Here is a 26,845-nt window from a genome sequence, read left to right as displayed (position 1 = left end):
GGCAGGGAACAACTGCCTGTTCTAATACTATGAGCAAATAGAGAATGGTGGGTGGTTTTGCATCCAGCATTAATATGCAAAGGGGTATTAATAAAAGCTTTGACAGAGGGAGAAGATAAAGACTCCCTTTTGCTATAAAGCAAACTTGCAAAGTAATAAACACATTTCGGAAGTTCTTTGGATTACTGTGGAAATTGAAACCACCTTTCCTCTGTGCATGTTTGATTCCTGCCCTTCCGTAACCCCCTCCCTGTAAAGACGTTTTAAATCAAAGAGGTTTATTTCTCCCACATTCTGTTCTTTTTTCCCTGCGTTGGATGACATCACCTGACATTCATTATCCTGTCTCATTTTTCAGCCCTTCCTGCCTCCAACCCCGCTACAATTCTCTTTGATAAGAACCTGCCGCATTCAATTTTGGCCAATTAGTTGCTGTAAATTTCAAGCTGGCAGCCTCTCTCGTCATCCTGGGTCTCCGGACGTGGCCATGGCAGACTCTGTGGTGATTAGACGGAAAAAGAAGCCTGGGTTGCCAAATGGGAAATGTTTAAGGACATCTCCCCATATAGCGGATTGGTATCTCTCAGGAGATAGAGATAAAAGAGGAGCGGATTGAGTCTTACCAACCAGTGGCTTGAATCGACCGAAGCAGTGTCCATTTTTGGATTCCTGAGCTGAATACCCCGTAGACTTTGTTATGCTCCCAGAAGTTTTGCACTTTGCCAGCGAATCCAGAAGTTTGGGAGTTGTTATTCTCTGCCCACTTCATATTTCCCCCAGGAAGCCTCGGTCTGGTCATTGGGTCTTTTGGTGTCAGATTAATAGCCATCACAGTGGTGGCTCACTAAACATGGGGTTTAGCATCAGTCCATTTGTCAGCTAGGGGAGTGAGTTTCACTTGGATGAGTGCAAACAGTAAAGAAAGGGCTAATTCAGACAGGAGCAGGTGGTTAGTCAGAGTACAGGGAGCCAACTAGGCCTTTTCCTTCCTTCTTCTGATATTTGCCCTTCTCTGCGCTCCATAGTCTTTCATCCTTGTTCTTCTAGTTTTCTGCTTCTTTTTTTTTTAATTGGCAGGTGGGAGTAGGCAACATACACATTTGATGTCTACTGCTCTATCTCTTCCTTCTGCCCTGAAGTGCCGGATCCATTTTTTTTCCCTCCAACATAGAGAGGGCATGCAACTTCGGCTGACCTTTAATAACTTTTCTGGCCATTCATCATCTCTCCCCCAAGATAAAAACAACATCCTTTCATACTGATTCATGGCTCATTTTTGGGATGACTTCCAAACTTCTTGTGGCTCTTACATTCCTTCAGTCTACCAGTTTGCCATAAAAACAACCTTCCTGTAATGGCTGAGATTAACCTCTGCGCTTGTGAAAGTACAGTATATTAATTGAGGAGGACAGAAAGAAGTCGTCATAAGAGACATCAACAGCTTGTTAACCTCAATGCATTCTTATTAAAAAAAAAGCCATTGGTGTTCTGGTGCCCTGGAAAAGGTGCAATGCAATTCAAGTGCAAAGGTAATGAGGATTTGGTGTTATGGTGGAGTGGTTTAGTTGAGCTCTTTTATTAGCCATCCATATGTATGTACAGTATGTCTGTCTGTCCCAGTCTTGTGAAGGTGATGTCTCAGGAACACCTGGAGGGAATTTCTTCAATCTTGGCACAAACATCCAACTGGACTCAAGGATGAGCTGATTAGAATTCGGTCTCGAAGTTCAAGAAGAGGTGGTCACTGTGACCACACAAAGCACGCTTTTGGCCTTAACTCAAGAATTCTTTCATGCTAATTCAGACGAAATTTAATAGAAATATCTCACAGGATAAAACGGTGACGTTTTGTATCCAATCCAATCCAACATGGATGTAAACTGACTGGTTGACTGAGCCGTACTACTGCAAGGTGGTAATTCTAGTTATGTGATTATTATAGATGTTTAGTAAGGATTTTGATTCAGTCTTATCTGACAACCAGCACAACCAGTACCAGACTGCTACACATTAACCACTCAGTAACCACTCTGTGCACCAAGGCTTTTTTAAGCATGACAAACCATCAGCTTTAGGAGAGGACGACTTCCTGCGTTATTGGACATACAGTTCAAAGTGAAAACTCTTAAGTCAATTTAAAAGTTTTCTCTTTTCTCCACATCACTGAGCGATCTCGGGGCTGTTTGTTCTAATCAGTCTTCTCTCTATATCCTCGTCCAAAAACCCTGGGCTGCCAGGGGCAACAGCTGCGTGAGTCATCACCTTCCTTTCAACTTGTCTGTGAAAGCTATCATTGCATTTATAATTGCTGAAATGCATTTTAAACAGCAGTATAATGTTATGCAGCGGAATTATGATTGTAATAGTTTTGATTAAATTTGATAGGGGTGAGCAGACAATTTATCTTTTGAGAAAAAAACAACAACAACTCTCTCTGGATAGCCATGTAAACAGGATTATTGTGCAGAATTGTCTGTTTATGCAGTCATATAAACAGCTTAAACAAACTGCGTCGGTCTTGGGTTTGGCAGCGGTGGTGTTATCGTTGCATATAAAAGTAAGCATATCTAATTGAATCCCACCTTATTAATCACTTAAGTGAAACAAAGGCAAACATCAAAATAATGTAATACATAATTCATTTAATTTCATGACAGTCAGTGTGCAGCTGAGGATCATTGTGCAGCCAATTAAAACCTTCTGTACCAAAGACACATTGCCTTTGCCTGTGGTGTTTCATATTCTCACCTGAATCTCCCAGACAAAAGTTTTCCCACCGTGCTTTGCTTCATATTGGGGGAGCCATTTTTGTCAATCACTGCTGTGCTCGGCAGAGCTGTTTAAAATGTATGAGACCAGTAATGTGGCTGGCTGGCTGGGAAGATCATGATTAATCACCACAACCCCCTCTCATTGTTACATTCCACTTCATCCAACCCTTTCATGCATGCTTCACTTTGCTTGCAGTATATTAATGAAAATAACGGCTACCTTTGGACACACCCACACTGCACATGATTGAATGGTCGTCAGACATCGCCTTTTCTTGCATTTGGCTTCAGAACCCTCCTCCCAAACAGCGGATCGAAGGGGCTTGAGTGAACAGGTGTTTCTCTTATGGACTGGAAATTGCTTGAATGTCATTGATGTTAAACAATATGGCTTGAGCAGATCCATGACATATGTGACCTTCAGTAATTCATGCCATCTAAAATAACTTTGATGAATCATCTTTTCCAAGTCACGTTTTCCTTTGACTGGTTTTGTTTTATGAGATTTTGATTCGTCTTTATCATTTGCTGTCATTTGGGACAGCTCTGTGTGTTTTTTGTCTCTGCGTCGTGAACAGTGATGTTTGTCATCTGGCTCGGTTCACGTTGAACATTGCTTGAAAGTGACTCATCTTCGAGAGTGTAGCCTGGGCACTGTAGTGCCACTGAAACGATGGATGGCTCAAACGTCTTGGTTGGGAAAGCCTCCAGTCATTGCTCGGCCCAGCATCACAAGGCACTTTTTACCTCTCTTAATCCTGCTATCTTCTCCTCTCTCTGTCTCCTTCCCCGTCCTCTCAATTACCGTTCGACTCCTAATCCCTTTTGCCCTCCTTAGCGCTCCTCTTCCAATGTCTCCGTTTCTTTTATTTCACTTTAATGTTTCTCTTTTTCTTTGTGTCTTTGTCACATCACCCTTTTTCTAATGGGCTTACGCCGGGCATGAATGAGTCGCCACAATCCAAAGTCTCGGTGAGCTGCACTTGCGGGGGCAGTCAAAGAGGGATCTACATTCACGCCACATGCCCTCTCACCTTGGCAAGACAAAATCAAGGGAGCGAGACAAGGAGCGGTTTCACCTTGTTTCCTTCGTGACTCTCTGATGGCTGCACACAGTTAGCACCTCACAAAGGACCTGTTTTATTAGCCCGGTCTCATTCACCCACAGTCAGCGCTCTCATTTGCGCCCTCCATTCCACTTTGGCGAGAGAAGATGTTGTAGAATTGCGTTCAAGGCGATATGAAATGTTTATGCTGAATGTGATAGTGGTGTTTGTGTTTTTCTGGGGAATGAAAGGGACACTTTAAAGATTTTGAAATCCCCTTTATCTTATAAGATCTCAAATTAGATTTTGGCTGAGTCTTGGTAGATACGGGTTAGTTTTCTTATTTGAAACATGACAGACTTTAAATCTTAATTAATTAAGATGGTGCAGTTATCTCTCCGTTTGATCTTAGGCAGCTGGACCCACCTGCATAGTTAATATGCAATGGAAAGCTTAAACGTATGTTTCAATCCTTAAGCTTTAAAACTGATGACACTCTCATAATCAATGTTTCATGGCACAGTTGCATAATTCACTTTGATCAAGCCTAAGAAACTAAATATTAATAGAGTTTGTACCACTTGAACTCTATACATATCCAGTAATCCACACAGAAGTACTTAGTGGCCTTGTTTCTTGAGGGATTCTGTTAGCTCTGCATGATTTTCAGTGCATTTAGATTTCATGACAATAGATAAATTTAATTTGGCATCCCTTGTCCCCTAAGTGGCTGACATGATAAATTAAATTCATAAATTGTCCTGATAATCACCATCAGGCTAATTGGCCATTTATCACCCATGGCGTCTTTATCTAATGGCATTCAGAGATATTTCTGACATTTTACTTCCTGATTTTGACCTTTGTTACTGTTGTAGAAGCACTGGAGCTTCTCCGATGTGTGTCCACCATATTTGACCCACTACCTGAGTTCTTGCTTCTTTTGGGTCAAGGCCAAGTCACATCTCTGGCCTTGGCAAAGCAAATTTTACTTAAGTTAATATTGTGCTTTCATTGTTGGGTTAATAGCATTTTCTTACATAACTGAGACCAAGTGTGTGGCCTGATTAATAAATGTTTGAGGGATGTGGCTGTGCAAAGCCTGTGTGTCACTGCCTCATTGAATGTTATTGTTTCTTGAATTTACAAGCTTCAAGCTTGAGTCTTGGCTACATTTGCTTTCTAATCTCAAGTCAAGTAAAGTCTTTCAGTGGCCAAGTCTCAAATATCAGTCCACATGTTTAGACCCTGTGTCAAGTCTGCAGCTCTACCCGCTACGCTGAAGTGATGAATACATCGAAAATAATTGTTTTTCCTATTTTTATCTTTGAAAATGGAGAAATATTTAAAAGTGATACTTGGCAGTATTTTGTATATTCAGCCTGAAAATAAATCTCTTCTCTTAGCCAGTGTTTCTCAACCTTTTCTGGCCTGTTGGCTTGGATGTATGTTTCAGAATTCTGAGACTGCAGCAAATAAAGTTTCCTAAATTTGATGTGTGAATTTGAGTGTGCCATCCTTTATGTATTACATTAGAAATGAAAATAGATTTCAAGCTTTTAACAAAACACCAGAGCTTTGCAGAGTTATTACTTTTTGTTTCATAATTATATCAGTATCATTTTCACAAAAATCTCTCACAATCCCATCTGCCAATCAGGTGACGCCGTGAATTCTGCAGTAAACTGCTCTGATGGAAAATCTGTCTTTCATAAACCCCAACTGATAGCCCCCCATCCTCCCTCCTCACCCTACCAGACACTGATATTCAGCAGCGCACACGTTCCTGTTAAGGGTTTTGTCTGTGTCTGGAGTGGCCTCTCCTTTTTTTGGCCTCTTTTGAAAGCTAATTATGCCAGGCTATTTTCTGACTGGGGAGCATGTCAATATTACACAGTGGGAGAGCTCTCACTCGCCCCACGCTGCATTCTTATTCATGAGCCTTAATTCCATCAATGGCCTCCTCAGCCACCGGACCGTGGTTGTTCCTTCCTGTGGTGTGTTTTTAAGTGAAGTGCTTGTCGCTGCCGCAGAGAAATGCGACACCATAAAGGAGTGTAGCTGGTTTGGTTGTAGCGGAGGTTGGGAGGCTCTTGTTAGGGGCGTTGCAGTGGAATTGGACGTGATGTTTACCTTGTCTGTGTAATGGTGCAGCAGTGCTGTTTTAGCTTTAGTCTTTTTCTGGAGTTTAGGAGAACTGCGGTTGGCAACTCCCCAAAACGAATTGCATCAATTCCACAATATTGCTTTATCAACACAGCAAAACATTGAGGAGCTGAACAAATGTAGTTGCACATAAGGTTTGACTGCTACCTACATTCATGGATTTTCAGTCAGCGGAGTATATGTGACCTCTGCTCAATGAGGCCATTCCCGTGAGATTCCAGTAAGATTAGAATTTCACTGGAGACCTGAAGAGATTTAATTGTTCAGCTTATAATTATTTGATGCAGATTGAGGCTACTCCTCAAACCTCAAGGAAAGTGATTAAGTTGTGTTTCAGATTGTGTGCTAAAAACAGTCCTTCACTATGTCACATATATTACGTATTTATATATTAATATATTCATTGCAACTTCACTGATACTTAGCTGGCTGGTACGCTGATGACTACTGCACTGCACGCTGTCACTTTGAGTTTACTGACCCTTATTGGCACCCATCCGATATACAGAAAGCTGCCTCACACAGGCTATCTCACCATGAAATACAGTCCTACAATTATTTGCTGTGTCTTGGACTGTTGCTTGCCCTGCACGGTGTTGCTGTCCTGCACTGTTATGTTGGACTGTTATATATATTCTATATCATGTGTGTTGTTCTGTGACTGAGACACCAACATATAAGCATTTTGTTGTACTGTATACCTGAGTGTTAAGTGTAATGACCCAAAAAAGTTACCCAATTTTTGCATTCTGGCAAGCTCCTGAAGAGTCATAAAAATGGTTTGATGTTGTCTGTATTATATCACAGATGAAGCATTTTGCTTCACCCGGTCACAAGTAGACTGTCTTTTATCTACCTTTTTGACTACCCAACAATAAAATAGATAAAAATTGGGAAATAATTTAAAACTGTGGCTGTCGGCTGTATCTGTGTAGTGGGAGCAAAGAGGTTGAAGGATACGCCGGGAAAGTTTTGAAGGGAGGGAGAGAGACAGAGGCTGTTGCAATAGGTGGAGAATGACAGAGAGGGATGCGGCAGAGATGAAAAGGTGGTTCATCTGAGGCTCCGCTGTGCCCTTTTTCCTTTTTACCTGCTGGTTCTGTCGCCACACAATCAAGTTTCTCATGTCACCTTGAAAAGTTAAATTTACATTACATCCTCTGTTCCCTGATACTGTTGTTTACAATGCTGTCCTCTGGCAACTTGAACATCTGCTGGCGTTTGACAAGTTACAAGATCAGAATTTGAATTTGCCTTCGTAAGGATCTTGATTTGACATACTCATGGCCTGTGGATTTAATTGTTATAGGTTTTGCCAAATCATTGTCTTGTCGACCTTTGTCTGTACTCGGTTGGCTCATTATTTTCAAGCATTTTCTGGAGGCATTTCAAAAGATACCCCCAACTGCTTCCTTCACTGTTACATCTGAAGCTTTTCTTATGATGCAAGTTTACATGAACCAGGTGAGGATTGTGCAGCCAATCGCTTGACAGCAGTGTATTTAATAAAAGATATGCTGGAAGTGTTGATTCCAATTGGGAAATTAGGTTGCTGCAGCGGCATAAAATAATAAAAATCTGCAAAATAAAAGACATATAATAAAGGCAATAACAAAGACAGGAAACAATATAATCTTTAAATAATAAAATGTATATATAACAGAGTTACCAATAGCTTCTCTCTACCCTTCTTTTTTTTAATGAAGCAAAAGCAATATTAGCATGTAAAAGTCAAAATTATAAGTAATTACAAGAAATCCAGAACATTTTAACTTCAGCGAATTCTTCACATATTGGATATCAGAATTCTAGATTATCCTTTTACAACTGCGGCCCATTAAGGATTTCCTATTCAGGTCACTACACGTACATCATAACCAAAGTGATGCCATTTTGAATACATTCAAGCTATCACTGTTAGGAATACTGGAGGATAATTTAGCAGCTATTAATCATGATTGGGAACTGAATTTGTTCCTGATAAGAAGAACTAGTTATGTACTCCATGTATATCTTGGAAGAGCCCTGTGGAATACTGATTGATCTATGGGTATTAATTGTGTCAATGACGTAATACATTTCAGTCATTCAGTACTATCTTCTTGGAAAGACGTCACTCTGAGCTCCGTTGTGCTTCCAAGTGAATGCAGTATTTTTGTACTCTTGGAACTTTGTAGAAGTGGTGGCTCCATTTTCCTCACAATTGATTGGCGAGGAGGTGATCCTTTTGTATGCATTCATCCACAAGCCAGGACAAAAACAGCCTCTTGGAGGTTTGGTGCGCGGCGTAAGAAACCATGGCACCAGAGCTCAGTTTGAACTTGACACGTCTTTGTGAGAGGCAGCCCGGGGTTAAGCCCAAAGTTAGCTTGCCTACCCACTAATCCTGCTTTGTGAGACGGGCCCCGTGTCATAACAGATACCAGAAATGATGGAATTAGGTGAGGATAACACATTTTATGTTTAGTACAAGAGCCCAACAAAGTGCGCTCCAAAAATCTGTCATTTTTCAAAGTGTTTTGTAATAAATCTTCTGCTACAAACGGACGCTGACACCAAATACATACGGTAGTTGAGAAACAAGCCGAGCAGAAACAAACAGACAGGGTGACACACTCTAGACTTTGTTTTCCACCAGAGTGCCACTCCCCTCCTCCTCAGGCTGTATCTCAGGAGACCTGTGGGCATGCAAGTGAAGTTAAAAGACAGCTAAATGTCTTGGCTTCCCTTGACAAATTCAATGGGACAGTGGCGCTGTGTGGGGTGAAATACAAGGAACGCCTTGTCACCTCCACCGGTACAGGAAAGGGCCAGAACTATATCAGTCTTTGTACTTCTCGTTCCCTCCTTATTCACCTCACTCACACTCCTCGTCTGTCGAACAAAAGCTCTGACTAGATCTGAGGCAGCCACACCAAGTGCTCATGAAGTAGGTCTTCTGAATTGAAGGTAGAGAGAGAGTATTAAAGTTAAGGACCTGTTTCCACACATTTTACAAACAGGAAACTGACAATACAGTCGTAAAGCAGTGAAATGTCATACATATATGAAGATTTGCTACTTTTCTCTGTTTTATGTCATTGTTGATTAAATACCTGTTGTTAGACACCTGAAGGATATCATCTGCTCTCATGTCCAAAGTCCAAAAAACTGCTTAAAACACCAGAACTTTCTTCCATTTTTAAGTTCCCTTCAGTGTTAAAGCAATGCGATGATAGCTGTGCATACATCCATTGGTATATTACAACAAGGAACCGCTAACGGCGAATTCAGCAGACTTTTTAAGGTGCCAGTTTGCCAAAATATAAACAAACACAGTTTGAAGTTCAATCAGTGTTGTCTAAGGGGGAGGCCCGCAGTTGTCAAGGCTATTTCAGACACAACGCGATTTGATCTGCGCTCACCGCGGGGTTCAGCGATTCGTCGGGGAGTCGAGCAGCATGGCGGGCTGTGGAAGCTGCTTTGCTCGACGCAACAAAAAGCTGTCGTGGCTCAAGCAATTGGAAATAATGAGTTCTAGACCGCAGCGGTGCCATTGTCGTGTTGTGTCTGAAAGCGGCTTCATTGTTTGGAAACACCTGTTGTAGACGAAACAATTGGCAGGTTCATCAAAAAACAAAATGGACGGAATAATCGATGATGAAAATAATGATTAGTCGCAGCTCTAATAAACAATGATTGACAGATAATGTTTTATTCATCGTCTTCAGGTTTCTAATTCTCAAAATGGAAAATTCCAAATATTTTAACCTGCTAAAGTTGTACTTTGCCACTGCTGCCATCCCACCATCAACATAATTGATACAGCTTGTACTGAATTAGGACCTTTGTGCCTTCATGGGCCAGTAAATTACTTTCCTCTCAGACTTAAGTTGTGACTGACAGTACCTAGGGCATATTGACACAGAGGAGACAGGAGAGTTCAGTCAAGCCCAAGCTTTTAATCCCAACCATGCCTCCTTCAGGACAATTCCTTAAGACCCGTGGTGATTTCCTGCATGCCAATGCACGCCTGGACCCTTGCCGAGCTATCGACGCCTGACCCCCCCTGTGTAGAGCGCTAAGGTTACTCATAACCCCTGCTCGTCTTTCATTATTGAGATGTGAATAAGGAAGGTCAGGGGGTGGCTCTCATCGATCGGTCAACACAGGAATATTTGATTGTTGCTTGGGTGGCCCTGCCAAGACACTCCTCTTCATGGCAACAAAGGTGGCCATTTTGAATGTACAAAAAGGTTGAGGTGAGCAAAAACAGGCACTTTTGAAATGTCTGGTTGGAAACCTGCAAAGTCATGCTCCGTCTGTTTCATTGTGCTCTTTTACTTTAAGGAAACAGCAGCTATAAAGAGGTTTATTTATTGCTAAACCTTGTGGCTTGTACAGATAGAGTGGTTTGTTATTAGAGGCACCTATTCGTCCCTTTGTCACATGAGGTAATTAGCTAAACACCCTCTTAGAAGCTAAGCACTATGGGTGACTGTTAGTGAAGCAATGCGGTTTTAGGCTTTGAAAAAGGGCTTTGAAGAAGGAAAGTGCTGGAAGCACATACTGGCCCAAGTCGGACATTGGAAGTTACCATGGTGACAGCGACTGGAAATGAAAAATCTGTGCTTCGAGGCAGGCCTTGGTGTGTGTGTGTGTGTGTGTGTGTGTGTGTGTGGGTTTGTGCTTGGGGAAGAGAAAGAGAGATGGGGGGGATCAGTGATACAGTGTGCGTATTGATTTGCGTGTAGATTATAAATACAGCGAATGGAGAGCTATTCTATTTGAGTGTTGGTGTGAGGAGTTTTCATTCTTTATTCAGACAAACCGTAGAATTTCTCCCAATTTTCCAAAATAGAGATTGAATAATGGTCCCACCAGCAAAAAAACATCTGAATCTTTTTGTTGTCACTGTGCAGCGCATGCAGCCACACAAGCTCCCCAAAGCACTCCTTTGACTCAAAGCAGCAGCAGACGTCGGTCTTTGTGCGTAACAAACAGGACTTGATGCCTTGAAAAGTCAAACGGCAAGTGGCATTTCTGCCTCTCTGTTTTTATTCCCCATCCGTCCGTCAGAAGGCCAGCACAGCAGTGTCACCATTGGGTATCTGGCCGAAGAATCTGACGCTTGCAGAGATGCTCTCGAGATGGGCTTAGAATCTCAGCAGGAATGGTTCAAAAGGCTAACCCTGGTCAGCAATTCAATGGAGCCTGTCACTGGAATATTTCAGGATGGATTCCTTTATGCTGTAGAAAGAGTATATTTTTTTGCATGCCGCCTGCCTGCAGAGATGCTCATAGCCTCACTTTCGCCACAGATGCATGCATGTGTGCACACGGGCGTCACAAATCTCACTTCACACTTTCAAATTATAGCTTTCCCTTCAGTATGTGGCACATTAATATTCATACGACTGTTGTTAAAAAATATATGACCCAATCCTCACTTTTACCCATTCCCCCTGGAATGAGGCTTCGCCTAAAAAGGACCTACAGGCTGGGAGTCCCAAGGGCTATCGCTGGAAGATAAATCAAGCATCACCAGGAAGATAGGGAGCAGCATCATTTGTTGGCAAGAATAGAAAAATTCATCCTGGAAATCGTAAATCATTAGACGGGCAGGCCCCAGTGAATAAGCCTCACCCACCAAACAAATCGATTCGTGAAGTTATTGCACATTTCAATCCTCCCCTCTGCCTCCTTACAGGCACCTGGAGAGACCCTGTGGGCGTTGTGATTTACATACCCGGAGATTAGACGCTTCTTGTTTTTGACAGAGTGACAGATATTTAAATCATTCATAGAGCTTTATTTATTTGTTTGCTTAGAATGGAAAAGATGCATCAAAAATATATTATTAGGCTCATGTAATGAATGTCAGCATCAGCAGGTCAGCCTCACGGTGTGGGTGCCAGGAGTGCTTTTCCAATCAATGCCTATTCTTCTCAGAGCACCAAATTTCGAAACACGTCTTAATTAACTGTTGTCCTGAAGCGAGTGGATGTAACATTGCTTCTCACCCACTTTGACTTCGCGATGATCTGTCTCAAAAATAAGAAATACCTGCTCCTTTTAACGGTCTCATGCATGCAAATTACAGTTGTGTCAGTTCCCAGGTTGAGGCATCTGTGGAATTTGCAAAAACACTCTAAGAAATGTCATCCATGCAATCTAAAAGCCTCTAAGACAATTGATATGTTGCTTACTAATCATAACTGAGGGAAACAGCTACCCCATACATTACATTGTACTGATGAACTGTCACAAATTGTATGTTGACTTGTCAGTCCTGCGTGGCAGAAATCCCAGATGTCAGGGGATATATTGAAAGAGTGCTCGTGCTCGCATTTTAATTAGCCACCGCCATAGCTTCTGCCTCATATAAATCGTGTATCTCCGAACGTATGATGACATGATTTACATACAACTTTGCTCCTTCTCTCGTTATTGCCACAGTATAAAAGAGGCGATAATGATAATGGTGATCATCTGTATGGAAAATCTATAATTTCAGTAAACATTTGTGGTGGATTCTTTTCTTTCACCGGGTAAAACAAAGATAAAAGAGTGCAGATAATGCATTATTTATTGGAATTTCCACTCTGGCTACAAGGCTGCGGTTCAATGTGTGTGAGTGTGTGTCTGTGAGAGATTTAAACTAATATTGGCAGAACTTGGAATCACTATCAAGTTTAAACAAAGCATTGTTCTTTGCTCTCTTTTGAGCGGCGCAATTTCCAAGATGTGTATCTCCTGACATCCAAGGAGATGGCTGAGGATTATTCTGGTGAGTTTATCTTTGCCCTTTTGAGATGGAACTCAGACACTGGTGTCTGTGCTCCAAAAGACCACTTGCTGTGTCCCTGCCATGAAAGCAGAGATAAGCTGTGCATGCGAATGCATATATGAAAAGGCTCTCGCATTGATGTCAAAGGAGGATTCAGTACACGAGCTCTATTGTCTTCAAAAGAATGGTTGTATATTACCAGTGTCTGAAAGAATACAGCTGAACTGCAGCAATATGAACTCGCTCATATAAATTATCATTCAGGGCCAAGCTCATATTGTATAATTTAAACAATACACTTGTGGTATAAACTCTAACTGCACTACCCCTATAAAAGCTGTTATTTGGATCAGCGATTCTTTTTTCTCCTCCTAATGTTGAATTTGGAAGCGTCTAACTCCCCCAGCACTCCTCCAGCATGTGCCACATTCAAACTTTAATGGAATTTCGGTGTGCACAGCCAGATAGATGTCTACAGCATGTGCAGAATCACGGACTGACCTTTCAGGTGGAGAGACACCTAATACCTGTTGTGGCACTGAAATAGATGGATTAATTTCAAAGAGGCTTGCTGAGCAAGTTTGATCTGTCTGCAGCTGGATTACATCTTGAGAAATAACAAAAGGAGGAGTGTATTCAAAATTCTCTCAAAGAAGTCGCTGTGGTTCTCGAGTTGGATGTGTCCCAAGGCATAGCTTTATTTTTAACTGAAACAGTTCTCTTTGTTTTAGCTCTCCACTTGCTCAAGCGGAGTGGTTTGGAGCAAGCTATTCCTGTGACTTAAAGGTGAAGTAAACATCTACTGAGGAGCTCAGAGGCTTGTCTTCCTTTTAATCACTCAGAGTGCTGTTCAAAGTTCTGAGATTTAAGGGAATTTTCAGATTTAGTCGCAGCCATTGGTGGCACAAAATTTTCCAAGGAGAAATAGGAAATGCATTGTTCGACCAAAACGTCGGTCTACCACAATGTTTACCGCAGCTGATCAGCCTTTATGGTGTCAGTAAAGATTTCTTTGCTCTCATGAAACATCCTATGGTTTAAACCTCTCTGAAAACAGCAGCTTCCCAGAGTAAATAAATTCCTCCTCAGAAGCAATGCTCATCATGGGAGGAGTGCATCCCATGAGGTGATAACCTTTGTCTGGCCCGACCTCCAATCCATGTGTTGCCTGACAAAGTAACAGCCCAGAAAAGTCCTTGCAATTGAGTCTTAGTTTTTCCTCCTCTCTTCCCTTTCTTCGGCGCCAAAGGCGAGATAGTCTTGAGGCCGAACAGGATGAAAATAAGCGACTTTTCAAAAGCACAATTTCAATAAAGAAAATGAAAAGAAATCAGTCAATGAAAGAATAAACACACAAGTCGTGCACATCGACATATAAAGACACCCAACTCTTTGTTTTGCTGCTGTGGATATTAGTCTTTGCTCTACAGACTGGGTCCATATAGTGGGCATTGTTGTTGAATGCATATTATTGAATACACAGCTACTGCTAGGTCAGGTCATGCTTTAAAAAGAAAAAAAAAAAAAGCTAGTTGTGCTTCTTCTCCAAACTAAGTGGTAATAAAAAGTACACAACTATAAAAAAAAAGGAAGTTACAAGGAGGGATTTCTTCTTGCTGTGGGCTTCAGTAAATGGACAAATAGAACAAATCAGAGACGGAAAATGTTTTGACCGTTGTGTATATTTGTCTCATCCATCATCGTGAGCTATAAACAAGCCCAATCTCCCTTCTCAGTTCCAGAATATTGTTTTAGTCATCACCTCAATGAAAGTGCCCACTCGTCCAAGCACACAGTGCAGCAGGAAAAGCATGTGTTTATCAAGCTTCACTTTAGGCTTTTGGACTGGAGCCGAGCAGGAACTCAGATTTTTAAAAATGCTCAAGAAGTCTGTATTGAGGTTGATCATCCAGCCGCAGTGCCTTAGCGCCACTGTATTTTTCTCAGATTGTTGTTGCGTTGGGATGAAGTGCGGCTTATCGTCCAAATACAATATTAGAGAGAGGGAAAACTGTGATGTAAAAATCTTATGAAAGCTACTAATCTGTGTGAATGGCTAAGAGGGATTATGCTTGTCAGGAGGAGAAAAAAAATGAGCTCAAGATGCTCTTTTTTTTTTTTTTTGAGAAACAGCATTGAATTTATGTAAGCAGCGGAAGTGGTTTATGAGAGATGATCAATCTTGACCTTTGTTTGACCATCCCTAATGGAACTCTTATCCCATAGTTAACAGAGCCTGATAAAGGTCATTCATATAGCTCACGCACATAAACACCATCTTCTCTATAGCGAACAGTCACTTGGCACTTCATTCATTTCTGCTTAGTTCCACATAGTTAATCCTATAAAAAAGGAATATAGCTGATGTTTTGTCACCCATAGTGTTTGTACAAACAGTGTGACAGAGCTTGATGTTTTTCTGTGGTTTTGTAGCGCATTGCTAATACCACCCAGCAGGCAGGCAATGCTGCGGCGTGTTAATCTTACATGCGGTTGTCTCCATAGGTGACTATTCACATTGGCAGCCGTGTGTCGAACATGGAGGTGCTCGCATGCGTTCGGGTGCAGGTGTTCATCGTGTTTGCGCGGCGCGACGTGAACTTAAGCACTTGCGAGCGGTGAGCTCCTTCAGCGATGCATTTTAAATACTTCACACCCACACTCTGCCATTGTATTTATGTTTTATGTCAAACAAACTCTGCAGCTGATAACATTATAGATAATTGATCAGCCTGTATGTAGAATATGGTGTGTTTCATGTTTCAAGTACAGTGCACCTCTGTGTGGGTTGTTTGAATACGTATGCAACAATCCTCCATCACCCTTTAGAGTCACATACAACCTCTGGGGTTAAAAGGTTACTTCTTACTGTAGGGATTCGAATCCTGACAACAGAACATGTCAACATAAAATGTGCCTCCAAGTTTCACTCAACCTTTTATCCATTGACTGCTACGATAGAGCTGGTCAGTAGCCAGCAACGCAGCATGTGAGGCATGGGGCTTCCAGTGCAAACAGGTAATATAGATGAGCTGTCAAGAGAAGTACGAGGAGAAAAACACCTGATGCAAACATGTGCAGAACTAGATAAACAAGAAGAGCTTTTTCACAACAAGAAATCTTAGATAGATGCTATATGAAGATATAGGATTTATTCTGGAATAATTCAGAAATTGTGACCATTGTGAGGATGCATTGAAATGCTACCATATACAAAGAAACTACTGCTGTAGTTAAAGTCAGTACTGGGGCATACCTCATGGAATTAAATAGGAATAATGATCTAATTGTTTTTGTGACTGTTCTTTCCTTTTATATTTCTGTGCAAAAGGCTTCTGCAATATGTACTGCTTAGGAGAGTTAAAGGATGCATTTAAACAGACCACAGGCCTTAAAGAGTACTCTACCGATTTAGCATTGCACTCCTAACATGACGTCGGACTCATGGTGAACAGTTTTAAATAAAAAAGGATCAGAATGAATGTGGCAGAACCAGAGATGTCGTCTTGTGTGTTCCATGCGTTCCACTTCGTTATCAAAACCAGGTGTCTATGTTACCCACTGTTATTCACTGCCAGGAGCTGCGAATGTAGCATTGAGCTGCTAGCATCAAGTAGAGAGAGCTCACTTCTCTCTAACTCCGCTCCCTCCGATTCTTTTCATTTTCAAACTTGCAGTCTGACCTCACTTGAGGCAATTTACCAGACTCACACAGCTCACTCTGGAGACCCAAAGAATTGCCTTTTAGGCAATGGTCACTCCACAATGCAAGGGTTTACAGGATCTAAAGATTTCGCTCGTGGAGCCAAAGTAAGTCTGTGCAGTGCTAGAATTCCACTTTGGTGAACTCTGAAATGCAAATTTGAGCCGTTGACCAATTTCAAACCTGCTTGACTGTGCTGGCAGAAAGAAACTGAGAGTCAAAAATGGAGGGAGCAGTCATTAACTGTGTCTGAGAAGCAGCAGCAATCGAGCTTTCCTGGCCACATCTATTGTGCCACCGAATGAAACGATGAACAGCCAATGGAAGCCGCTGGACGAAATGCGAGCAGTCACTATGACGACAAGCTTCCAGTACCATTTCACGAGGAGACACAAATTAATTTTGCAGTGGTACTTTTCTGCTGTGACCGGGCAGTGTGCATCTGATACTGTAATCGATGTCACACTGGCACAAATAGCTTGGCCACTTTCCACCTGTCGTGACTAACAACAAAACATTAATAACATATTTTTGTTTGTAGTAATTCTCTCACTTGAAACACCTCTTTGGTAAGTAGTGGTCCACAGCACTTGACTCGAGGAGTTAATAAAATTAGAGTAGCTTGACTGAATTCAGTCACATACACCCAGCCCTTCCCGAGCAGAAGCAGCACTTAGAGAGCATTAGCATGGTTGTTAGAGTTTGTTCGGTAATCCCCAGCTTGGAGTATCTTTGGAGTAACTCCAAATAATTGGAACAAATGCAAGATATATTATTCTATAACAGTTCCACAACAGAAAACCTGATACATTATGCTCCTTAACAAGCTTTTCCATATGAACAATGGGTTTCCACAGGGACTTTAACTGATAAATCCTCTTTCTGTGCAAGAGCTACGCTAATCTACGCTCAACAGTTACCTTTTTAAGACTTCTTGGTTTTGCTCAAGAGCTAAATGCACAGGCTCAAGGCCATCGCTTCCTCTCTTGTAACATTTTCTTGAGGTTTTCATGGGAGTTTTAAAGGTTGTTTTTTTGTGTGCTGCGGCAGGAGACAGGCTGAATGAGAAAAGATGGATGCTGCGGCGTGCAGCTGGGAAAGATAATGAATGAAGTCGACCGTGGGTGGCGAAGACCATCACTAAAGCGTAATGGGTCCCAAAAGAGGGACGGGGATATTGACCCGTCCGTCACTTTTTTTCCCCTCTTTCCTCTCTCCCTGTCTTACAAATACAAATCCTCACAAGTGTGTACACAGCCTGACACACACACACACACACACACACACACACTGCAGTGTACACATGAATCAGACAATCCCAACATGCACTTTGTCTTTGCACACACACACACACACACACACACACACTCCAAGTCCCCAAGGCACCTTGTGCGTCGTTTCCTCGTCTTAATACAAGAACTAATACCAATTGTGTGTGTGTGTGAATTTCTTAAAGATGGGCTGCTTCTGACGTGTTTGCTCTTTTTAACTGAAAGCAAATGGGAGAGTTTGCGCTCCCTGACAGGAACTTTTTCATCAGACACGTACGAACTGCGGAAGAACTGCACAGAGAGACCTCCCCTCAATGCAGAACGCCAGCTCAAGCGTCCCCGTTACTTATTTGACGTACTTCAAGCCAACTTCTTTGATATGGATTCCATGGAAAAATCACTCAAAGCAAGTTGCCGTCTTGGAAGCAGATTCACCATTGCATATTTTCTTTTTCCTCCTGAACTTTTAAAAGCTGGCGAACCTTTCTCTGCTTCCACTTGGTTGGTATTTTCCGTCTGATATAAATCACTTGAGCTCTGAAAGGGAACAGTGGTGCACACCAATTCTCTTTTATTACTCTCCAATGTGGACAAATCTGTCTAGCTGTGACAGCAGCTGCACCGTCTCTGTCTTAGACTAGTGACTGCTTTCGTTTTTTTCCTTTCTCATTCTTTCATTTATTCATTTATTCACCCATGCATTCATTTATTTATTTATTTATTTATTTGTCCTGCGTCAGTGGTCAATAGACTGAGGGGACTCAACCCACTTACATCAGAGGCAGCAGCAGGATCAGCCAGCGATTATAGTCATTACAGTTTGTGCTTACATAGGGCTCTTGTGCTTTGTGCCACATCTCCCCTCGTCAGCTGGCAGTCTGAGCTCTAATCTGCCAGTTATAACAAACAGCAGATGAGGGAACAGGAGGAATAAAGCTGTAAGGGAGGAAAAGTGGGAATGTGGATAAAAAGGGGCAGTTGGTGGCCAAATTGCAAAATTGAGGTTTGTGTCTTCTTTCAGAGTCTTGGCTCTGATAGAGGGTTGTATCCAGATGTGATCCTTTGGCATGTGCTGTCATTATGTGTCCAGCGGAGAGCTGATAACGCCGAGTGTATTTCTGTGTTTCACAGAAGAAATTTCGACCTTTTGTTTACCGTTAGCTCGTAGAAGTCGAGCTTGCAGCAAGGCACCAATTAGAGTGTTCAGGCTGCAGTAGCTTCAACCACCTGCTGTCCTCCTCCTATAGTAAATATGCAAACCACATATTCCTGGACATATTTGAATACATCACTCACAGTGGATCTATTTCCCTCTCCCCACGCTAGTTCAAAGGCCTCCATCACAGCCAAGTGTCTGATGAAATACTAATTACCCCGCTAACTGGTAATTGTGAAGTCGTTGTGGCACGTGGTGTGGGCAGCTTCTGCCGCTTATTGATCGCCTTCTGACTCAGCCATTGATTTGCACTTGATACATTTAATTGTAATTATTCCTCCACCTTTCTCCACCACCTTTTTTTTTATCCTCCTGCAAGACGCAAGTACCTTTGGAGTGCGAACGGAAAAACTGATCAGGAGGTATTTGTGACTGTGTGCGGGGGTAAAAAATGCACAGCAGTGATAAAAGGGATTCTGAATATAGGTCAAGATAAATGTTAAGGCTGGGATTAAGTTTACAATCCATGTTAAATACACATGATGATGTTTAATCCCTCAAGAGGAAGTTATTACAAACTATGATTAAAATACCAGATTTGGTCTGAGCTTGACTTCTAGGGCAGCTTCATTGAATCAAAAAAATCATCTTGTCCAAATAAGCCAACGACTACATGTTGTGCTGCGAACTGCATGTGGGTTCAGGTCCATGTCCATTCATGCAAGTGTTGGTGTCTCTGCTCCAACCTCCGGCTAGTTACATCTCCTCTATCCATCTCAACCCTAATTCTGTGTGACACTTAATCTTAACTTGTGTTCTCACTCGCTGATTACAAAACCCTCCCAGTTCTAAGCAGAATAAACCAGAAATGGGACTAAGGAAGAAGGGTGTAGAGATGAGAGGCCTGCCTCTATAATTGTTTCTCAGTTTCATAGGCTTGACCCCTGATTTATTTGACTGGCATTTACTGCCTGAGAATTAACTCTTCGTAGGCACAGATAGCTGACTGGAGTGAGCGAGTGAGTGGCAGAGGATGATAGGGTGGTGGGCCCGGGTTCATGAACCCATAAAGCTCGCATGGGAGAGACTCGGCAGACCATATCTCATTACTGGGTTGGCTTGAAATGAGATGGGCCCTTTTTTGCTTGTCCCTCACTGGTTCGATTGATTAGTCGGCAGCCAATCAATGTTAATTAAGGTGTAGAGAATCCTTTAATTGTGGCGTATGAATCATTGTGTCAGACCCCGCCTTGACCTTCACAAGACTTACACTGTGAATGGCCTTGCTGGGGAATAAATACCTTTTATATATTGCAAGATAATGGTTGTCCGCAAATGGGTATAAATTTGATGGACGGCGATCCTGTATATACTGTAGCTTGCAGCACCTTCATGTCTTGCTTTTTATTTTGCAGATGCAGAGCGTGACAGATCAATACTTGTCAAAACATTTAAGAGTTAATGTTGTGAGATAAGTGTTGCTATTATGTGTGGCGAGAGGCTCTCTGTGCATATGAAATGGGGCTTTGATTGATGACTGCCAAAAACAAAATGGCACATGAGAACAGCACCGGCAGCCGTAATTGTGTTTTTTAATGAAGACCTACATTTCATGTTGGAGCTGATTTCGCACTCAGTTGATTGTGTCTACCCCTCCTCCTCTCCACCAACACCACCACCGCTACCATCCATCATGTAGTAATAACAGTGCAACCTGGACATGGTTTAAAGCTTGGTTGTAGGTCCATGTTGTCTGACTGTACTCCTCACCATGGAGATGAATTTACCCACAACCGCGCCTCCTGAACCTAAAAAGAGGAGCGAACATCATCATCTCTCAACATTAAACCTGTCACACACCTCTGCTCCAGTACACCGTGTTTTATTATCTTAATGTCTTTTAACTGCCTTTCCTTCATCAGGGTGGTATTATACAGTGTGTAGTCCATAAATGAGTCATGTGACTTACCAGTCTCCATAACTACAATTTCTACAATCCAAGGCAAAGGCTCATGAACAATGCAATGTTTACTCTCATATGGAGAGACAAAACAAGAAAAATACTAATTATTATTATTATTATTATTATTATTATTGTTAAATACATGTGTCCATAGATACAATAAACAACACCATAACCAACATTTCAAGCTATATTTCTTAAATGCAATACTTCTGCTTCACCCATCATCTGGCCGAAAGGCGTACTCCATTGAAGTTGAAGTTGAAGAAGCAAACAACAAGATATATTGGCTTTTAGTCACCAGTGTGGTCCACTGAATCCTCCACATCCCACAGTGCAACTTTTATAGCTGCTTCCACTACACTTTTCTTGCCTGGTAAATGCCAATGCCTGTCAAACCTCACATCCATAGTTTGTAATACAGGCTTCATGTTATAAATGTGTAAGCTAGGGTTATTTTTTGACAGACACAGAAGACATTTATAGATTATGAGTTGACTAGTGCTTCCCATTGCAATTCAAGTGAATGTGATGTGTAAAAATGGTGGAGCGTCGCTTTAAAGTGCCTAAATGTAAAACCACTACCCAGTTCTTATATATTTAAGGGAGGAGACTGGATGAATCATCTCCAGCGGTGCTTCATAATCGTCATAATCTCTTGTACAGAATTAAATACTTTCAACTTCATTAACCTCACACTAAATATCTGACTAATGTGCTCCTCTATATTGAGGCCATTCAGAAGTACAAGATTGCCTGATGTCGCAGTTTTTCCTCTCTTTTTTTTTTAAAAAAAGATCTTTTCTCTCTTTTCAGATGTAATAACCGGACCCAGTGTGCAGTTGTTGCTGGACCAGATGTGTTTCCTGACCCTTGCCCAGGAACCTACAAGTACCTGGAAGTCCAATATGAATGTGTACCCTACAGTACGTATTCTTTAATTCTCCCACACTCTGAAGCACCTCGCAATGCTCTTTCCCCGTCTCATTTCCTCTTAACAGGACTGACTCACACAACAACCCAATCAGCATGCATGCTAGTCATGTTCCAAATGTTCAAAAATATCTCGGATGTGTCATCCAGTTTAACAGAAAAGATTAAGACGCAGCAGTGGATGTGAAGACAAGTGATGATTCCTGTGATCCAAAAACACATAACACCCTGTAGGAGTACAGGAAATATTATTGACAGTGTTGTTCACATGTGAAAGATGATACAGCGTGGAGGAATGTTTACCCATTGACGCGATACTGTGTTTTATCAAATTTTAAAGTCTTTGTTGTAACTGACAAGAGATTAACGCTTTCTTCAGTCCGCATGGCCTCAATTATGTCAACAGCCTGCCAGCTTACACTCAGTTTTTTACAGGCAGCATCTTCAGTGGGATATTGATTGTGTAATTTATTGATGATAAAGTATATACTATAGATCTGGTGTTAAAGTCCTACATTGTACAAGCAGCAAATAATTTGATTTGTCATTCAGAATAATGTCGCTGTGTGATAAAAGGGATAAAACTGCATCCATTAATGTATTCAGTCAGGGAGAGAGTTAGCTGCTTTTCATTTTTAGCTTGTCAGTGCCTTCCCATCAGCTGCCCCAGTTCACAGCACTTTAATATCTTTGAGGAATCATGTCTGATCATGTCATGTCTCTGTCAGCATAACAGCAAGAAAGGCCATTTGACTTTAATCATAATGAAACATACTTGTTGTTTTCGGTTCAGTTCAGCTCAGCGGACGCCAGTTAATGTTGAGCCGACTGAGGCATCTCTGAAGGGAGTAAATAAAAAAGATTTAATTAGTACAGCAGGTGAACAACACTGCCAGGCTACACGTAACTTGAATGGAAACATTTGGGCTGGGAATGGAAGGAACAGCATGGGGTGACAGGATGAGCACGCAGTGAGGAAGTCCAGGTGAGGCCAGAGGAAGTGGCATGGACATTGCCATATGACCTTAGGTATTGTGTTCTGATGACCTTTGAAGTGGAACACCAAAGTCCCCATAATTATGCCTGCCAAAACCCTGACATATTGTGTTGTTTGCTCAGAAATGATATAAAACTGGAAATATTTAGTCATTTATCTGTGTAGGCTGCAGCTGCTGGGTTCAAGCAAACTGAAATAATTAAAATTCAAATCAAAACCATCTTTTTAACATTTGATGTCCTTACATGGCTCCCTCAGTAGTTTGCCTGACAGGGGCTTTCATGTTGTGAAGTAAAAACCATTTCTATCTGTGATCCAGAGCTAGCAGATGGCTTTTCATACCCTGTTCTTTTGGAATATGCACATGTTGCTATCGAAGCCACCCAGTGTCAGTTGTTTTCAACCGTGTCCATGTAGAACACCGACCCAACTATGAAGCTACAGGAACACAACTTTGATAAACCCTCTAAATTTTCTTGGAATTCTGATTTCTCGTCAGTATTTAGATGTTTGCTTTGCTTTGCTTTGCTTTGGATGCCAAATATGGACTTGGATCCAAAATTGTTCCATTAAGCTCTCCTTGACTCCATCCATCAATTGCTTACTTATATTTCCATCTATTCAGTTTGTCAGCCAAGCATGCCATTGTAATCGCATTTGATCCTCAAAGGTTTACCTGTAGAAGCCAAGATGGACAGTATTGGGCTAATATAGCATAGTGAGGCTAATAGTAAGGGAATGTATGCATGTTTTTGGTCCCTGTATTCCCTTTAAGGCAACCGTGCTCTCTTTGGACATAGTCAAGTGGTGGTTATTGCCGAGTAGAAGGTGAAACTGGAGTGATTTCTTGTATCTTGTTTCACCGGATCCAGCTTCACTTTTTCCCAGTCCCACACATGGCATCTGTTTCCATGGCTTATATCATTGGTAGTTCAATTCCATCCTTTCTTCACCACTTTCACTTTAGTTCATTGAAGTCATTTTTCTGAATTTACAACCCTGATTGGATGCTGTGTAAAACATAATTAAATGCGGCTAAAAGTAGCCTCAGAGATAACTATGGATACTTCCAAATTACTTCTTGGCTCCCTCCCCTTCCACCACTAGAGAGCGACACATGAGTCATTTATTTTTATTCTCCTTTACCCGATCCTAAATTATTTCTACCTGATCCCACACGGTTGCATAACTTATGTCAGTTCCAGTCCCATCCCAACCTCCATTACTTTCACTTAAAGCCGCTGATGTCACTTTTCTAAATTTATGTTATGGGCATAGGCACCCATTATTGCAACATGTATGTAGGCTCCCAATCAGTGGAGAAGCTTGGGTTTGCCACCCTGTGCCGATCCATGTGACACAATGTCAGAGCCATTCTGTCCAATGGAAATTCCCATTCAGCCATCTGCCTCGACTGCTCACCTGCCACCGTCTTTAATAATGAACTCAAAAAACTTAACTAAGCCTAAGCATGGAACAGTCTGCTGAATTGTTGGAGAACTTCTGGCAGCTTGGCAGCAGTAATGCTGGGATCGCCTATAAGACGTGCACCAGGGAGGGAAACGGGGGCACCCTGTCTGGCGTAACTATGGATTGTGCCCAGAGCCGTCGGAGGATTAAAGAAATCTGCTGCCAATGCATAAACATCGCATAAGTCATGTAGGCGTTGCTTTGTATATTGAGCAGAGAAGCAAAGTGTAATCACAAATGGTCACTGGAGACGGACTTTGAGATGCATTTTATTGCAAAGTGTGAATGCAATTCGTCTGTGACAGCCCAATGGACTCTCCTCTTACTTCCCAAATAAAGCAATCAGATCCTCTTGGGTGGAATGAGCCACAATTGTTTTTTTGTGTCTTAAATTTTTAATACCTTTACTCACCCTAACCCTAACCCTTGCATAATTCATCATGAAGTACTAGATCAATCAACAGCTCGTGTTGAAATCCCCACAAGAGGCTCAGTAGTTTCAACAGGCTTGCTTGTTAATTTGTGACAACCTAAATAGGTATTTACACTGGGAAAAGGGCATGGTTTGAGAAATGGCTGCTCCATTGTGAATGGGCTTTTAGCACAAGTCTCTTTACCAAGTTCCTGAGACAGACTGAAGGATTTGAGTGTCTAATAAGAGGAGCAGCCACCCATGACTCCAACTCTCCTTCAGTGGTAGAGTCTTGACTCTTTATTTCACTGACAGGCTCTTCCTCTCGGTCCTAATACCCTTTTTCTTCCATGTCTCCCTCACTTTCACTTACATTTTGTCCTTTAAGTGCTCTCACTGCTTTTTTCCCCCCTTATATACCTTTATTTGCCCCCTCTGCTCCCTGACTTCACCATCTCAGCTGCCCCTCCTCCCTTCTCTGCCACCTTCACTGACAGCTTTTATCTGCATTCTGCTTGGGGAGCTTCTCGTCTTTTTGGATAAATTACTGCTCTCCTCTCCATATCCTTATAAGCCGGCGATACTGTACAATCAGATCCGCCGTTAATAATGGCAGAGGAGTGCGCTAAATCGATGGACACATGCCGCAGATGCAATATTGATTTTATTAATTTGCGATGTGATCTGCTCCATCAGTTGTAATGGAAAAAAATGATACAAGTACCACTAAGGGTGCCAGTGTTTGCCTGTGCTGTGTGGCAGCGCCGCAGCACAAAGCCATCCATCATATTTTCATTTTAGCTGCCGTCTGTATAATTATTTGATATGAGTTGTGTTTCTTGTGGGATACAGCATCGCATTGAAGAATGAGGATGATAAACTGGCCCTGATAGATAGGTGAAACAATAGAAAAGAAATTGATACACGCCTGATTTTAAAAGAGAAGTACTTAATACATACAAACTGACTGGAATTTGCATTGTGTATTTACACCCTGTAAATCATAATGGAGTCTTGTGAACATCAGGTTACACACATTTTTCATCTACCAGAGGACTCTTTCCTCTGTACAAGAGCAGTTTGTGCATGCTCCCACATGCACTTTACAGATTAGTAAGGCTACCCTCAGGCAGAAGTGATGTGCTGACCCTTTATGATGACTCATAAACATGACTGTGCTCCAATGGCTGACATCTGTCTCCGCCCCGCCCTCTCACCTTGACTCTCCACGGTTCAGCGGAGAGATGCGTGTCTATTCTCTTAGTGCCTTATTAAAACCTTTCTCCCTCGCTTGCTCCGTCTTTCTCGCCATGTAAGTTTCACTTTAACAGCTCCTCCCAAAGGTCGCTCTCATACGAGGTCAACACAGCTTTGTCTTCCCTCCACCCACCCAGTGTTCTTCCTCACCAGTAATGAAGCACTTACATCCCCTCGGTGCCCCCTGAAATTCTCAAACTTGTCACACAAGAAAGCGCACTTTGCCACCGAAAGGCTCTTTCTGTTGTTGGCAGTTTGCTGTTAGCTCTCCTGTCCTTCTCCCGAGCATCAACCATCTCCTGCCAGTAATTAGATGTACCTTTCTGGGTAGTTTCCATGGCAAAATTGACTGATTTGGTCCAGGCAAGCGGTCAAACCTCTCGTCCTCCCCAAAAAAACAAAATGAGGTTGGGGGTAATTACACGTCCTTTCAGGGAAACGCTTTTGTTCACTCACTTTTCAAAACTGACACTTCGGTGTGTATGGCAGATGAGGTGGAGAGAAAGTGAGAGACGAGAAGAGAGTGGGAGAACAAAGGAAGAAAACCTGCTGGCAGTCTGCTGCTATACATAAGCCACTAGTTCCCCCCACTGTTTGTAGCTAATAAGGACAATGTAAAATCCTGTCTTGCACAGTGGGATCCAGCTCAGCCCTGTCAGATATTTCTCACACTTTGGAAGCTAAGCCAGGACATATAATCATGCAATCAATTCTCCGATTTGAACGGAGCGGTGTAATCCTGAGCTCATACCTCACAGAAACTTGCCATGTAATTTGTCGAGTTATTTTATTTCCAACTTAGCTAATTGGTTTTTAATTTATTTTGCTAATAATAACAGACCTAACAGGTTCAGGGGGGCCCTCGATGAATAATGGAGTAGATTGTTTTGGCATGTTTTACTCAGCACCTGCTACCAATCTCTGTCCTTCT

The 26,845-nt window shown here is 42.0% G+C and overlaps 1 protein-coding gene across 7 annotated transcripts in view; it reads left to right on the top strand.

Annotated features, from left to right (window-relative positions):
• Window positions 1-26,845, top strand: part of LOC143316988 (adhesion G protein-coupled receptor L3) — a 201,521-nt gene that overhangs the window by 86,060 nt on the left and 88,616 nt on the right. For all 7 annotated transcript variants that reach the window (XM_076724885.1, XM_076724884.1, XM_076724887.1 and 4 more), the window contains exon 5: window positions 21,662-21,771. In XM_076724885.1, the coding sequence (XP_076581000.1) occupies window positions 21,662-21,771 (110 nt within the window). The remainder of the gene's footprint in view (window positions 1-21,661; window positions 21,772-26,845) is intronic.

The sequence above is a fragment of the Chaetodon auriga genome, chromosome 24 (genome assembly GCF_051107435.1).
Source record: "Chaetodon auriga isolate fChaAug3 chromosome 24, fChaAug3.hap1, whole genome shotgun sequence".
NCBI classification, from domain to species: domain Eukaryota; kingdom Metazoa; phylum Chordata; class Actinopteri; order Chaetodontiformes; family Chaetodontidae; genus Chaetodon; species Chaetodon auriga.
This window is presented reverse-complemented; position numbering and strand designations above follow the sequence as displayed.